General features: G+C 32.7%; 1 protein-coding gene across 1 annotated transcript in view; it reads left to right on the top strand.

Moving 5' to 3' along the window:
- The window catches only part of r (carbamoyl-phosphate synthetase 2, aspartate transcarbamylase, and dihydroorotase rudimentary), a 186,212-nt gene that overhangs the window by 143,060 nt on the left and 25,021 nt on the right, over positions 1–18,131 (top strand). The window contains exons 27-35 of the mRNA XM_067269235.1: positions 555–659; positions 772–1,014; positions 5,604–5,852; positions 6,534–6,698; positions 8,134–8,265; positions 8,337–8,535; positions 14,239–14,354; positions 16,521–16,736; positions 16,823–16,924. Coding sequence (XP_067125336.1) covers positions 555–659; positions 772–1,014; positions 5,604–5,852; positions 6,534–6,698; positions 8,134–8,265; positions 8,337–8,535; positions 14,239–14,354; positions 16,521–16,736; positions 16,823–16,924 — 1,527 coding nt within the window. The remainder of the gene's footprint in view (positions 1–554; positions 660–771; positions 1,015–5,603; positions 5,853–6,533; positions 6,699–8,133; positions 8,266–8,336; positions 8,536–14,238; positions 14,355–16,520; positions 16,737–16,822; positions 16,925–18,131) is intronic.

An 18,131-nucleotide genomic window follows, 5' to 3' on the forward strand; every position in this document is an offset into this window, starting at 1 on the left:
AAGTATTTTTCTTTTACGATAGTCTGGTTTTACATAAATTTGTTGACTTGTCTCTTTCATTATCTGTATGTATTGTTTAAAGGTAACTATCTCCATTTGGCCAACTAGTTCTTTGTTCTGGTGTACTTTTATTGTCTTTTCAACATGTTTCTTGTTTTGACTGTCATTATGAATTCATGACTGCCCTTTATTTTATTCTCGACTTTTTATAAACTAATCGTCTGTTAAAGTGTATTTTCTTTTGGCTACTTTATCTTGCTTATCCTCTCCAAGTTACATAGTGATTTCATCAGATTATATATGTGTTATATAAGATACATGCAAAGATATTTATGTAATAATTTTTTGGATAAACAAGCATAAATTTTTAATATAGATTATGTAGAATATGCAGCAATAAAATATTTCTTTCTTCATTTGAATATTTTTAATGGCATATCTTGTTAAATATTGAGTACTAAGTGAACAATTTATCTTTATTAAACTATGTTATTTTTATGTGAATAATTTGTATTGATTAAAAATAAAATTTATTCTGGATTTTTTTTCTTTAGCATAAAGCAGAATTGTTGGCAAGCGTTCGAACATTGCAAAAGATGGGATACAAATTGTACGCCAGCATTGGAACGGCAGATTTTTATAACGAACATGGAATTCAGGTAAACAGTGAGAAAAATATATATAAATATATCTTTTAAACTTTATTTTTTAATTTTTTTATTTTTTTATTTTTTTTTTTTAAATTTATAAATAAATAAAACTACTTTACAGGTTGAAGGTGTTGAATTACCATTTGGTGACATTAACCAGACAACAACCAAAGACCAACTCACAAGCATTGCTGATTATCTGTCTCAAAAAGAATTTGATCTTGTGATTAATTTACCCATGCATGGTAGTGGTGCTCGTAGAGTTTCCTCGTTCATCACCCAAGGTTACAGAACACGAAGAATGGCCGTGGACTATGCCGTTCCACTCATTACTGATGTAAAATGTGCCAAGTTATTAGTTGAAGTATGACATTCGTTTGAAATTTTTTATATTTTTAACATTTTTAGTTAATAATTTGTCTTGTTCTCTCTTGTTGATTTTATAAATAATACATAACTATAAATTGTCAGCTATGTTCTTGAAGTTCATTATTTTGCATATATACTGGCAGCATCATTTCTAGGTTGTTGCACAGTTATCTTATTTGTATATTGCATTCATGTTTATTATTTTTTGTGCTTGTCTTGCTCTAGAGTGTTATTATTTTAACTTTTGCATTGTTTTTAGGCTTTAGTATGTCCCAGTAAGTGAAAAAGGCTGCAGATTTGCTTTATAGCAGTGATCTGGAACCTAGTTCACCATATTAGTGGGATACTTATACATGCTAACTTTATCCAGCTATTATCATCTAATTTGTGTACTAGTTTTTTTTGTACTTCTAATATTTAAGTTGTTCTGACAATTACTACAGTAGAGAGTCGTAATCCAAATCAATCGGGGACTGGGGTTGTTCGGATTAGTGATTTGTTCGGATAATCGATTATGTACGAAAAAATATATTAACCTGTTTGATGTTCAAATTTTTCTCCATTCTCCATTTTCTCATCGTCGCTTTGTGTTGAATTTTTCTCCGTTACGTGTCGCTTTGTGTTGAATTTTCGTCAATTTTAAGCCTAAGGAAAATTTTTATAATAATAATCGAGGCTATTGTATCATTAAAAATTATTTCTTTATTGTGTACAAACAATAAATATATTGAAGAATATAAAAACGTGAAAATTATACTTTAGAAGTAAATTTAGTATCAAAAACGTTTGATTTGGCACGACACAGTCCGACTGAAAATCGTTCGGACCAACGACTCTCTACTGTACTTGTAAATTATTAGTTGATATGCAGTAGCATAATGCATCAAAAAAAATTACAATGACCAGTTTACAGTCTATATGCAGTGAGGTGCTTCAGAAGTTCACATAGTTTCAATAAGTTTGTTCTACTAGATACCACTAACTCTAACATTTTTGTAAGCTGATTTCCAATATCAAAGATATTTAGATATAATATATATGTTATGGACAAAGTGATTAATACGGGCATTATGAATAATGACCAACAAAATCGGGCATTGTAATAAATTTCAATAATTTATCAAATTGACCAGTCATTATGAATACTGCTATCACCTAGTCGGGCAAAGTGATAGTAATAAGTTGAGGAGTGATCGTACGACATACGCTAGCCAAGCGGCACTCGGTTGCGCGTGCGTATTGCGTTTAGTACCGAATGTGGCGGCAGTCGCGACTGTTTGTGCTCTCGACAGATTCCCACCCGGAGGGGAGCCGCCGGCAGGCGCCGATTGTTTAACGTCACTAGTTATTTATTCACGGTAGTTCTTGAACACGCGTATCAATAACTAGTGTGTATCAATATCTAGTGACGTTAAACGATTGGCGGCCTGCCGGCGGCTCCCCTCCGGGTGGGAATCTGTCGAGAGCACAAACAGTCGCGACTGCCGCCAAGATGGTGCACATAAGTAAAATTTTGCCATTTAATTAATATAGTTAATAGTACTTAGTTTTAAAAGATTACATGTTCTTTTTAAAATACTTTGAAATAATTCACAAAAAATAAATATTTCTAAATGAAATAAGTTGGAGGTTTTTAATCAAATTTTTAATTCGGTACTAAACACAATACGCACACGCAACCGAGTGCCGATTAGCTAGCGTACGTCGGACGATCATTCCTCGACTTATTATCATCACTTTGCCCGACTAGGTGATAGCAGTATTCATAATGATCAGTCAATTTGATAAATTAACCAATATTTATCACACTGCTTGCCCTTTTCGGTCATTATTCATAATGCTCGATTAATTACTTTGTCCATAACATATACATAATAAAGTCTCAACTAAACCATCACTTAACTGTGTTGCTTCATCTTGTCCTATTTACAATACGAATTCTGTTTTTGCAGTTCAGTAGAGTTTACATATAATTTAATTTCTATTTTTATAACATACTGTAACACTAAGATCAAACAGTTATTCTTCTTCACTAGTGATACTTAATAATGGCATCAGTATCATGTGTTAATAATGAATAAAATCTTTTTCAAGGTTCTGTTGTAAAATGTCTCAATGCAAATGTCACTCAAAAGTAGCCACTGTATAGCCAATATTTTTTAAATTAAAATTTAACTATAAATACAAATAGTCACTATTTGTATGAAGTTAATGCATGTATGAATTTATACATATAATATCCTTTGTGAAAATTCCACTATTTGAATTAGCATCGTTGCTATGCCACGAAACTTTTCATTTTTGGTAACTTGTCATCTTCACAGTCCTCATTGTCAAGTTTGTAGGACTATTCTGTACAGCTTAAAAATTGAATAATATCGAGCATTGAAATTTGATGATGACACTATACTTTTACTATAAATCACAATGCCAAATCCTAAATTCCAGCAGTGGTTAACAATCTTCAAATATCATGTCAGAGTTGGTTTATAAACATGTCTTATTTATGGGAACAGTCTGATGGCAATTTAGACAGTACACCAGTATGAGATCTCACACTTACCTGGGCTCCATGGATAGCCCTGTATTAGTTGCATCAAATGGATGAACACATTTAGATTAGCAACTCACAGATGCCAGTTTTTATTCTAAAATTGTGAAATTATGGGCATTGCATCAAAAAGTACAATTATATCTTAATTTCTGCATTTCATTTTGTCTTTTTTCTAATGACGTAAAATACTTGCAGAATAAAGAAAATGTGTTCAATTTTATATAATTTGATCTAAAAACTCAGAAAAATAAACATATCAAATTTAAATTTACTGTAAATTATCTCAAGTTTCACAGATTAACATTGGGTTTGCTTGTAATTGGAGAATGATAAGTTTTCTTTCAAGGTCAGAATAGAAAAACTTTATTACTTTCATAAGAAAATGTCAGTAGAGCTAGGAGTCGACCCCACTTCTAATGTAAACAAACTGCAAACTGTTTTTTACCTATAAAAAATCATTTTTTATATACCCTATAAAATGTTCCCTCCTAGTTAGCAGTCAATCAAATTACAATGTTATTGTTTTGTTGTACTTGCAAAAATATTGTCTTTAAAACTAAACAACTAGTTTTGTCAGATCTGATTATTTTAATTTTATTTTTGCTTTCATGTGATATAGTTGTGCAGTTGTCAAAAATGAATTATCTAAATTCAAAATTAATATTGTATGAAATATTACAGAAAATATTAAAATTTTTCTGATTGTTAACACAAGAATATTTTCTATAAGAGAAATGAAGCAATTGAAGAAATAATGTCTGGATCATCAAAAATTCAGCAATTTATGACATGATGTTGAATTGATTACTTAAACTAACTTAATAACTTAAAAAATACTCATAATATAATCAAATAAAAGCATATCTCACAAGGCCTGAATAACATTGTTATGAAATAAACAAAAATTTTACAAGTTGCAATCTTTGCATTGTCAAAATTATTTTTCATATTTTTTTGTGACAAAGTAACACAAGAAAAATCACGTCAAAAATAAATCGATCAGTCCGTTTGAAATGACTTGAAATTGGTCCAGGTATGAAGGAAGAACAAAGAATAGAAAATAGTATTTTTGTAAAGACATGTATATACAGTCAAACCTGTTTTTATGCGGGGGATAGGGACCGCATTAAAAAAACGCATTAAAAAAAATCTCACGAAACTTCACGAATGGCTGTAAATAATAGTTTTCGCAACACAATTAAAAAATATTTTTTTTATGCGGTCAACGGGGACCGCATAAAAAAAGTCTCACATAGAAAATAACTCAAAACCGTACGAAATAGAATTTATTGACAACAGATGTCGGCACTCGACTGCATCGTCTGGTCTATCGTCTGTTTTACATATTTTTGTCCGGGTGGTGTTTTGTTGACTTAAATAGTAAATTATTTCATTTTTTGCATATTCATGCAATAATATTACTATAATAAGTGCATTTATGCTATAATAAGTTTATTTAGCTATAATAAGTCAACGTGAGACATGACGAATCGCACGAGACTAGTCGCCAACTATACCGCACAAATTAAAAATTCGCATTAAAAAAATCGCACATAAAAAGAGCGCATAAAAACAGGTTTGACTGTATTTTAAATTACTATTGTGTCGAATCGTACTTGTTACGTGCGACACTCTCGAGAGTTAGGCTCGTGTAATTTTTACGTACGAGTTTAGTCGTGCAGTGTCCGTAAAAGACTTCGAGAGAGGAGGATGGTAGTCTGAGACAATGGGTCGGGATTTTGTTTAACAACACCAATTAACAATAAAGTACAAATTAATAAATATAAATCTTTACTGATTTATATTTGCAGTTAATTAAAGCAGTTAATAAAAGAACTTAATGTATAACACTTTTCTAAACTCATGATCAGAAAGTAGTGTGGATCATAGAACAGTTCACCACAAAAGAATCATTAGTGCAGACAGTAATAAATGGCACCTTTCAAACTTTATATTATATAGGTTAAACTTAATGACAAAATTAATATTTAAATGTTTTTAAGCATTGATTTAATAAAATATTATTTTAGGCTCTTAGGTTAATAGGTTGTTCTCCACCGATCAAAACTCATATTGACTGCATGACATCGCATCAGATTGTTAGATTACCGGGATTGATAGACGTTCACGTTCATCTTAGAGAACCGGGTGCCACTCACAAGGAGGACTTTACTTCTGGTACATCTGCAGCTCTGGCAGGTGGTTTCACCATTATCTGTGCCATGCCAAACACCAATCCTCCCATTACTGACCAGACAACTTTGCAATTAGTACAGGAGGTATGTATAAAATTTTTATTGTCTTGACATCAATTAATTTTTAAATGAAATGTAATTATTATTATTATTATTATTAACTGTCGGATAAGCCCGGCATTGCTCGAACAAAAAGTAACAATAGCGAAGGTTAAGATTATTACGTTACAGCCAATCTTATCCATTTTTACAGAATGCAAGAATTAGGTTCCTCTTGTTTCCAGACTAATTAGAGAATTTTTAGATGGGTCTAAAAATATGTTCAATTTCCTGCAAAAATGCAAAACACCGCATCTGCGCCTGTAAATCTTGCACACCGCTTTCTCTGACACTTCCATTGTTAACAGTTCAATTGTAACACTTCCATTGTTAAGGAATACACTTCTTTCATCCCCAGGTGGTACCCTACTAAAATGCAGTTAAAAATAAAAAGTTGCATCTAAAATAGTACAGTAGAAGCTGAGTTCTTTGAGATAAGCCTTAATCCTTTCCCTCTCCCTCACGGGGGAAATTTTGTGTGACATCTATATAATAGTAGGTATATAAAAACACGCGTATTCGAATGCAACGTCGTGTCAAAATTTCAAAGCAATCGGCGAAGAACTTTCGGAGATTTAAGATTTTGAACAAACAAACATTTACATTTTTATTTATATAGATTGAAAATTTATTAATTTCATATTTCATTTTTATCAATTACAAAAGCTTGCCAAATCCGGAGCCTGTTGTGACTATGCAATATTTGCCGGAGCTTCATCCCATAATACGGAAAGTGTAAAGGATTTAGGACGTTTTGTCGTCGGATTAAAAATGTATTTGAACGATACTTACGGACCTTTACGAATTCATTCTTTTAACGATTGGATGAAGGTAACTTTTAAATTTAAAATAATGGTTACAAAAATCTTATTTCTACTAAAATAGAATAGTTCTTTAAAATGTTATACACATTTAATATACATATATTTTGCAACTGTTTTAGCTTTTATTTTTTCATCTTAATAATAAACTTAAATTTTATCAGTTTTGCATTTAATAGAGATTAAGTATTTTTTGCTTTATTTATTCCAAATATATAATTTAAATTGCTTTTCTCAGAGTGAAACCATTTTGGAAACAGAACTAGACTCTTTAGTAGTGAATGATTATGTTTAAACAAATGGTTATAATCATATTACATATTTATTTGTATTCTGTAATGTAATTTAAACTATTTATGATTCAATTTTTCACAACACATTCAGTGGAGGATTGGAGTTTCTAGAATATTAGTAATTACAATAAAAGTAATAAGTTTATTAAAATTAGATGATAAAAGCTACATTAAACTAGTATACGATAAACTTCATAAATTGTGTTCGTTGACGAATGATTACACACATAATTGGGCATCGGTGTTGAAAAATCTGTTGGATTGACTTGGTTTTTTATGGCTATCTCAAGATCCTTGTTTGATCAAATGTTATCGATCGTTAATTATAAGACTGTGCTGTGAACAAAGCATACAAGAAGATTGGTTTCTGTTAGAAAAGAATAAGTACTTTCAATTATATTGTAGCATTAAAACTATGTCTATATATGAAGATTATTCACTTATGGATATAAATTATTATGTTAAATGATTAATTCTTCATTTGAGATGCAGTCAAAATTATATCTTTTTTCACTGTGTAAAATTAAAAATTAGTAAGGACAAATATTTAATAAGGTTTAAGTCTTGGAAAGATATTATGTTGTGTTTTTCAAAAACTGATTATTACTCTATATTTTATTTTGTGTTATTTTGTACTAAATTATTACTATTTTTTTTTTTTACCCCCTTATAACAAACTAAGATTCATACAATAAAGAATTGAATATATAGATAATCCTTTCTTTTTTCTTACGAAAGTACCTTGCTGTCTGTCAAATGTGTAATAAGATGGAATTTCCTAATAATTAACGATACTCTTATGGTTATTTCTCATTAATTTGCTGTGTCGACTAGAGACGACTCCAAGTCTGTAGTCTTCTGTGGCACTCTGCCAACTTAATCAGAGTAGAAGCCACATGGCTTTTACTCTGATTTGGTATTTATAATCACATATAAAACCAAGCTCAAATTATATCTAATTTGGACTTAGTTTTCTATATGAATTCTGATTACAATAAATGAAGTTTTTATACTGCTTTTTAACTTATGTTTTGGGATATACTAATTAATATGGCATTACATCATTCATAAAAATACCTGTAATTACAATATATGGATTCATTATCTAGGATTTCTAAATGTAATTTTAATATTAAATTATATTTTTTCCAGCATTTTCAAAATTGGCCTCGAAATATTCCTCTCTGTGTCCATGCAGAAGGAAGTACCGTTGCTGCGGCTATTCTTCTGGCTAATCTTTATCAGCGTTCCGTTCACATTTGCCACGTTTCGAAGGAGGAGGAGGTCGGAAGCATTTTTTTCTCAAATTTAATATAAAGAAATTTATATTAATGATAATAATTGTTTACACATAGCTTTTAGTCATTCGGGCAGCAAAAGAAAAGGGTATTTCGGTCACGTGCGAAGTCTGTCCGCATCATTTATTTTTAAGTACGGATGATATAGAATCTCTAGGATCTAAAGGTAACGTCAAACCACCTCTGGCTGCGCCACAAGACCAGAAAGTTTTATGGCAAAATATGGATGTTATTGATTGTTTTGCCACTGATCACGGTAAGAAATTAAATTTAGATTATCATATTGTTCGTATTGTTTATATAACTAAAAATTATGAAATTTCTTATGATTATATTATCTTCACATAGAAAGTAGATCCATATAAGAGTTATCTGTGAAAAATAAAAGAAAATACAAATACATGATCTGCAATCATAAGTTTCTTTGGTGTTATAGAGCATTATAAATATAACATATTTTACAATATCAAATTTCATTTTTCAGTTAATCAAATATATAAGACTAAGAGCACAATGACAGTGCTTCCAACACAATGTCAGGTAAGATATTTGTAATCACATGACTGTTTTCACTTGACAATTTTGTGATGTTGCAGCTTGTGATATTGTTCATGATTAGTTCTAAAGAATCAATGAACATTTCCTCTACTCCCTCTACAAACTATTGCTTGCAAGAGTTTATGATTGCATATTTTTGTTAATTTGTAAACAGTGTGTTGCTTATAGCTTTATGCTTCCAACTCTTGTGTGTTCTTTTATTGGAAACAATTAATTAATGATCAAAGCAAGTGGTGTAAATATTTCACTGTGTATGAGTGTCTTGTGATTGCCGCACAAGAAATCTGTCATGATGGATTAGCATGTTGTCAATTGACATGACATCAAATCAATGGCTATATGATCAATGATCAAATATATGATAATTGTGCAAATTTAGTTTGATGTTGCATCCAATAATTTTCACTTAGTCCAAGAGAGATAATTACCATATTTACTCGCATATAAGACGAGGTTTTTTATTCATTTTTCATTGCTTCAAAAACCTAAGTCGTGCTATATGCGCAAGCGAAGGATTCTTTGCATTTTTGCAGTAATTTTTGTGAACGGTGTGTGTGCATTTTTTACCAGATGCTCATTCTTTGGTGTTTAAAAACAGAAGTATTGCGGCTTTGAGATGCTTCCAGGAAATCACAACCAAGGATGACATTATGACTGCAATGCTGCAAAACTACAAACTCAAATGGTTGGTACCTCCCATTTATACTGATTTGCGCTACACATTTTCCGGCTGGATGTACGAAATTTCCATCCGCTACCTTCAGTATGACGTCCGTTGTGTCGGTGAACATGGTCTTCTGCGGTTGCCGACGATATGCTTTGGAGAGTACAGAAAAAGACGCTCCAGAATTGACGAGGGCACGCATGGGTTGGTTATCTATACTAATGTCCACGTAATTTCTTGTCATCCGGGCAACAGTTGTCGAAGGAGGATTTTCTTTGCAAGCGGCCTCACCCCCAAGAAAGATTGCATCGCTTAGTTTTCCTCTGCTCTGCGACAGGGAGATCGACTAAGACGGCGGTATGGTGATGGCGATCTAATGTGTCGGCGAGTTGGCGAATGTCCTCTTTCTTCCCCAGCATACGGCAAAAAACTTTGAGACCCTGATGGACGAGCGTAGTTTTCGGAGAAAGGTTGGCGGGACTGCTGCTCATCCTGTGTTTCTCTATTTGTGCGATAAGCATCAAACATTTGCCTCCGCTCTCGGCAATAACGTACAACATGTCCTGGACATCTGCAATGGAAACAAACTGGGCGATTATCTTCTGTTTGCCACAAGTCGGTTTTTCTTCTTGGTGGTTCGGCAGCTGGAAGTTGTCGCCGGGTAGTGGCAGCATAGATAGGGTGCCGTTTCGGCTGAGTTGTCGTCCAAGATGACACAGACTGACCTATTGGGGCTAGGGTTCTCTCGACCTCCTCTGTAACAAACGAATCGAGTGGAGAGCCTTTCGGATCGGCATCTTCTAACTGGGAACTCAGGATATGTTGAACTCCTCTCTTACAATTTGCCGGATGAAAGTGACCATATCGGGTTGTTCTTCCAAGGAAGCCACAGATACGACATTCGGTAGATGGTCAAATTTCTGTTGTCCGACTCTTTTCTGTCGCATGTCCTCGATGTAGTGACACGACACCAGTTGACGAACTCGGTTGTGATGGTGAGTTCTTTTGTGAGCAAGGCCTGATACACATCTTCAGCAACACCTTTCATCAAATGAGACGCCTTATCGGCTTCCTTCATATGCGGATTCACTTTGTTGCACAAACGTAATATATCCTGAATGTATGATTGAGTACTCTCCCCATGCTTTTGTGCCCTGTATTTTAAAAGTTCTTCTGCTCACCGGGATTGCTGCCTCTCATCTTCAAATACCTTCTGGATTTCGGTCTTGAATTTTTGCCATGAACCAAGACCTGCCTCATTATTTTCGTACCACTGTCGAGCTGTACCAGTTAGGAAGAAGTAGGCATTGGAGAGGCATGCCATGTCGTCCCAGCGGTTAAATATCGTTATTCGATCGTATTCCCGCAGCCATTCTTCTGGGTCATCAGTAGCGTCACCAGCAAACATAGAAGGATTCCTACAGTGCTGTATCACAGAAGGGACGGAGGTTACCGCCGATGTCTTTTCGCGGTCTTGGGCCATTGGTTTTGGTCGTGTTCGTCCAGGAAGTGAATACAGCCCGTATTTTGGCGGTAACCCTTGGAGACGTAGACTTCGTCGAGGACTGGATGGTATCTCCACTATGATGATGGGAAGTGAAAGGCAATACTCGGCGTCTCCACCAAACTGTCGCGGAGACAAACGGCAATCAGTCGTTAGGAGTACAAAGTGGTGTTTATTCACTCAGAGAATGTACAACTGCTGCAGCTTGCAATGCTGGAACAATAATCGCCCTCAACCTGAGAGCTCATAATTATATACTGTGAGGACATGGTTAGAATATGTAAATGATAACAAATTACCAAGTGTTCTCAGATCAAAAGAACATACATGCAAAAAAAATCATCAAAGGGGTTCAAAACAGGAACCTCCTTCTGACAGGCAAAGACGCTAACCCCTGCACCATGAATGACACGGTAAAGAAGGTGAGCCGCGGCAATATTTTAAGAAATAACTAGCCTTATTGTATCCTAATAAGAATCTGGCTGTTTTTTTTTTTTTTTTATTAGTAAAAGTGCATTGGGTCATTTGTCTATGTTATTATACAGGATGATTTTGTGAACAGGAAACCAAAATATTCCTTAATAACGTTTTTATTCTTTTATGGTTTCCTGTAAAAATTTACATTTGCTTAACTTCTTGCAAAACAAGATCTTCCTAAAACAGATGTTGAAAATGTCCCTCTGCAGCATCCAAGAAGTTTTGTAAGCAAGTTATTAAGGAATGTTTGGGTTTCCTAGCAAGAGAATCACTCTCTATAATAAGAATGGTTAATGGACCAATTTATACTGTACTTTTGTAGATAGTCTGGCATGTCGATCTATCTGGGGAGACCACAAAATCAGATATCTCTGTATGGTAAAAACCAGTATACTGGTTTAAGTGAGATTATACATTCCTCTCTAGAGGGCACATTAAAAAAAGAACACGTTTTTATTTTAAAACTGTCAGCATTACATCAAAAACAGCAATTATAAGTTTAATTTCTTCATTTTGTCTTTCTAATAATGTAAAATGCTTGTGGAATGCTGAAAGTGCCTTCTTTATGTCTATTTTATTGTAATTTGGTCCAAAAATGCAAAAATAAATATATAAAATTTCAGAAATTTGCTGTAAATTATCTTGAGTTATGAATAATTCTACGGTAATACAAATGAACTGGGTCTAATTACAATAAACATCCACAAAATTTTTTTATTAGTGACTAACATTTTTGATCTTAAACAGATTATCTTCAGGTCTGAATACAGAACTGAATAAGAATGTAAAATAGAATATATTAGTGAAATTATTACAAGGATTGCTTTTAGCCCTTTGTATAATTAAATAAAATAAAATATCTACTAACGTGAGGTAGATAATGGTAAGGGCTTATCATACCAGTGATAATAGACACAAACACTCAGGAATCACTGTAGAACATTTAATAAAACAAAAAGGGTATACAGTAAAAACGACTACATGAGTATGAGTAATTTAACCGTTTGTATTAGTAATACCCTAATTTTTAACTCTGTATTAGTACCCTTTACGTCAAGCAACATCATGAAGCTGTTTTATGCCCGTCTCCTTTGATGTTTACTGCTAATACCATTATAGCAGTGTGTTTATCTTGTATAGTTTTAAGCATAACAACCCTTTTAAATTAATATCAACTAAGAGGGACTATTTCCATTAGTTCGAAATGCATTTGGTTATTTTATGTTCATTACTCATACTCATGTAGTCATTTTTACTGTTTACCCCTTTTTGTTTTATTAAATGTTCTACATTGATTCCTGACTGTTTGTGCCTATTATCACTGGTGTGATAAGCCCTTATTATTATCTACGTTCAAGTCAGTAGATATTTTATTTAATTTCAGAATATACTAGTTTAAAAAATTGGAAAACCAGTAAATGAATACATAACGCAATATAAGAGAACGCAATATAATACGATTTATCTGGCCGAGCGCAAACCCACGACCGAACTCCCGATGTTCGGGGAACAAACATTGGCCAATGGTGGGCCATTGGGGTAATGCTCGCAGAACGAGAAATAATGCCACACCGGAAAACACGTGGGTCACCCTTTGTTTTCACAAAATTAGCAGCGAGGTCACTCGGGCATGCCAACGAAATTCGAGGCAGTCGACAAAAACCGAGACAAATTTTTTGCGAAAGAAATCGACTATAACCAAAGTCAACAAAACCGAGGTATTACTGTACTTCCATTGGGATTTGTTACAAATATATATGCTAAATTTGTATGTTAATTTTAATTTTATTTTATTTTAATGTTATTGTTCATTTTTATTTTTCCTGTTAATATTAACATACGAATGTGACTTTTATACTTGTTGGGATATTTAATCATTAACACATACATGGGAATTTTTGTATTTGCTTGAATATTTAATTGTTCCAACAATCTTAAAATTTAAAATTGCTCTTTAAGCATTCCAAATTTTTGTATAGAACATTTTGATCTAAAGCGGATCCCAATTAGGATCGAAAGCACTCGTCAAAGTATATTAAAAATATATTCGCCGATTTAATTCATCAGCGAGCATAAACAATGAAAGTATTGAAAAAGTGAGAGAAAAAATTTACAAAGATTGATGTCAAACAATTGATGATATTGAAAATGCTGTTGGAATCTCCCCCTGATCTGTTCATTACCATTTGACAGACATTTTGAACAAAAAGCACATTGCTGCCAAATTCATTCCTTAACTTTTCACAAACAAACAAAATAAATATACCTGACCAGAAATATACCAGTCAAGACTAAAGAAAGCCTCCAAAATGACCAAAATTTTTTAAAGAACGTGATTACAGGAGACGAAACATGGATTTACAGCTATGATCCTGAGACCAAACAATAATTGAGTCAGTGGAAAAATCAAAGCATACCCCAACCAAAGAAAGCTCACCAAGTGAGGTGCAATCTCAAGAGCATGCTCATTGCTTTTTCAATAGGGAGAGAATTATTCTTTGAGAATTTGTTCCACAAGGTCAAACTGTGAATCAAAATACATAGATGTTTTGAGGTGCCTGTGTGAAAATATCAGACAAAAAAGTCCTGATTCATATCAATTGCAGTTTTGAATCAGCTGACTCCCAGGAGTTCAAATTGATATGAATCTCTGAACTAATCTAAATAATAGTAAAAATTAATTAATATGTAGATAAAACTTTTATGACATTAATTAATACTTTAAGTAATTTCCCGAATTATAAATTTGTTAATAGCCCCACATACTTTGGAAGAAAAATGTAGCAATGACTCTCCTCCCGGATTTCCTGGTCTAGAAAGTATTGTTCCTTTATTATTAACGGCAGTTAATGACGGAAAGATATCAATAGAGGTAAGAGTAAATAAATTCGGTGCCAATCTAATTGTTACGGTAATTTACATTTCCAATAAATAAATTCAATTTATTAAAAAGATAAAATATCAGACAGGAAATAAAATCAAAGTCCAAAAACAGATTTATTTTAATTTGGGATAAAATGATTTTCGGGGCCTCTATTCTCATCATTATTTAAAACAAGCAGGATCCAATGTTGTAAGAGCATTCTAAAGCCATTTGAAACATAAAATAAAATAAAATAAGCACTTTGTATATTTGTTTGAATTTCTGTTAAATATTCAGACTAAACAATGGTAGTATAATGTACATAAGACTCAAAAAAATAAATAGCATAATGGTTGATGTAAACCAGTTTTTAAAAATGTCAGATTAATATCAATAATTCAACAATTGAAGCTACTTAGGTTTTTAGAAACAAGTTTTAACTATGTCCATGGATTGCCAGTTTCTTTCCTTCCATTTAGAAGTAATTGGTAGTGATAGTGATAAGCAGTTTCTTCACGACTCACGGGACACAATTTTTCATATCAGATATGATGACCTTGGCTTCTGTCTGGGTGAGGCATTTTTGTTTCTGATTAGTTTTCTCATCTGTGCGTTTTTAAGGTATTCTTTGTGTTATACTGATGCCATCCACCCATTACTAAACAGAAGAAAAGAAAGCTGTGAGCTTGACCTGTGGGTCCAGTTATCCATAAACTTTTGAATTATTGATTAGTTGATTAGTATAACCCTAATGCTGACACAAGACTAAATATAACAGGGATTCAGGAATTTTCTTAGTTCTCTGAGAGGGTCATTCATGACACCATGATTTATTAATTGCCCAGGTGACACCAAGCCCACAGCATGATACCTCCCCTCTTGGCTTCAGCAATCACCACCATATCCTTAGCTTCCCCAAATCAAGCCTCAATATAGTAATCCCCAAGACCGGCCCCAGGAATTTTTATGGGAAATCTGTTCCCAATGTAGGCCCAGCCAAATCTGAGACGAATGTAGTTAAAAGGCTCTCTTATCATGCACACGGCAGAAAGAGTCAAAAATAAAAAAGACAAACTATAATAAATACAAATACAAATTAGTTAATTAATAATTAAATTAGTAGCCCAAACATATTGCAATTAGATATTTAATTTAATATTAATAAATTGAGCTAAACAATTAGTTATGTTTTTTTTTATATTTCAGCTGCTAGAAAGTATAATATAATTTCCATATTGAACTTGGATTAAATACATTGTTTAATATACATTCAAAAGAACAAAACAATTTTAAGTTTGAATCTTTGCTTGATGAGGATTCAACATTTGATTTGTAAAACCAACACTTTACAACCTTAACACTTTCATTAGAAACTCTAATAAATTGTAAGAATTTTCTCGAGTTGTGAGTTTTTGATATGTTTTCATCTGGTTTCAATCAAATCTTTATTCTGATAAAGCAAATTTTGATTTTTTTCACTATGCAAAGAAATCAAACTACACATTAATTTATTCATTGTAATCACTGAATATATCAGTAAATAAGTTCACAAGCTTAGCATAACAAGCTTGCTATTGGCATCAGAATACAACATCTTCCCCAAAGTAAAGGATGGAAAATGTAAATCTCTTACCAGATGATAGATGATCTCATCATTACTATAATAATAAATAGTTTGTTCTTTTTTTAGGGAAAGCATAGTCCTTAAGGAGAGGTGGTGGTAGTGTTATGATGTAAATATCTGTTATTTTCTTAGTTCTCTTAACTGTTTTTCTATTATTTATTATGAAACTAGACATTCACATAGCCAAATCAAGCCTTTTTATGAAGAACCATTTTTGGCACTAAAAGTAGAATTATGATTCTTCTGATGATGATTATTTAATTTTTATTAACAACTTTCCAAAAAGTAAACCTGGATTTATTTTATGTCAGTTAATTTTCATAATTAAACCCTGAGATTTTCAATTGAAAAATATCTGGTAATAAATAACTTACACAATAATTTTTACTATATTTTTTTATGGGAGGATTCGTTAATTATTGATAATTTTAGTAATAGTTTTTTATGTTTAGTTAATAAAATTACATGCTTAAAAGTTATTATTTATTATAAGTATTATGTAACTGGTAATGTCAACTATGTATCTTAAATTTTTGTTATTATTTATGCAGGATCTAGTAAATAAACTGTATTATAATCCAAAAAAGATTTTTGGTCTACCTGACCAACCAAACACATACATAGAAGTTGATCTAAAAGAAGAGTGGACCATTCCCAAGAACCAGGCTTTCAGTAAAGCCAAGTGGACACCCTACGCCGGAAGAAAGGTGAAGGGTCGTGTCAGACGTGTCGTATTACGTGGAGAAGTGGCTTTCGTCGACGGAAGAGTACGAAATCAATGTTTTTAATTATTAAATATATTTTTTTCTTATTTTGTTATGTACTCTTATATTTTAATACATTTTAATTTCAGGTGCTCGTAGAACCGGGTTACGGAAAAGATATTATAAATACGCAGTCGGACGATATCCGCCAATCCGGTTTCCAGCCCGTTTCTAGCGTGTCGGATTCGAGCGTAAGTGTATCGAAGCAGTCGTATTAGTTGAAACCTTATACCATTATCAGAGATTTCAAAAATAATACAAGTTATGCATTTTGTAATATTTTGAAAATCATTAATAATTTTTAGTTAAATAAAATTGTACCATACAAAGACAGTAAAAGCATTAGCCTGCCACTCTGATAGATCCAGATTCAAATCTAGATTGGAATCTGGCTATATAAGACTTCATCTCTCACCATCCAACTACACTCAAACCTGTTTTTGTGCGATTTGTGTGATTTTTTGTGCGCGATATATGAATTTCAATCAAATTGGTATACTGCACAAAAATAATTGCACAAAACACATTGCACGTATAAAAAGACCGCACAAAAACAGGTTTGAGTGTACTTCATTAGTGAGTATGAAAAAGACCCCAAGTCATAGAGATTTAAGAAAAATAACTGTCATATGAAGTAGGCACTCAATTTATTGGACAATAATTTCCATCCTAAAGGAAAAATTTATAATTTTTTCTTTTTAATTTCTGAACAGCGAACACTAAAAGATTGGGTCAATGAGTATAAATTACTCAATGTACCGTACATTCTAACATTTTGATACATCCTGTATGTTGTAAGTTCGTTATTAATATAAGATTTTAAAATACGGTCGAGTTCGCATAAGTCGACACCCCGAGGGGAAGTGGAAATGTGTCGAGTTATTTGATGTGACGACTAAAGTGAAGTTGCAAAAAAAAAAGAAACCACAAAACTACAATTAGGAAAATACTGTAGTGCATTATACAGTAGTATAGGCTTACAATACATTGTGTTGTTTGTTTTGAGCACTCAACTGTCGAGACTTTCTTTTTCAACCATCACGAACGCCTTGAAAACATCATCTTCACAATTGTCAATTGTTGGCAAGTAACGTCTAAGGATTCTTAATGCCTCTGGCGTGAGAAAATGCAAAATTGGATTCTGGTGTGACATTGATGTAGATTGTATATTTTCTTTTTGTTTATTTGTTATTATTTTATACATAAAAATACATAAAATGTTAAGGCATTTTTATTAATATGTGTGTGTATGTATGTATATATATATGTGTTATGGACAAAGTGATTAATCGGGCATTATGCATAATTAAGGGAGGGGGTGACGACTTATCGAGTGTGGGACGGCAAAAGTATGTCGACTTATCCAGTGGTGACGAGTTAAACGGTGTCGAGTAAACC

This window comes from Centruroides vittatus, unplaced genomic scaffold, assembly GCF_030686945.1.
Source record: "Centruroides vittatus isolate TY-2023 unplaced genomic scaffold, ASM3068694v2 contig_349, whole genome shotgun sequence".
Lineage (NCBI taxonomy): Eukaryota > Metazoa > Arthropoda > Arachnida > Scorpiones > Buthidae > Centruroides > Centruroides vittatus.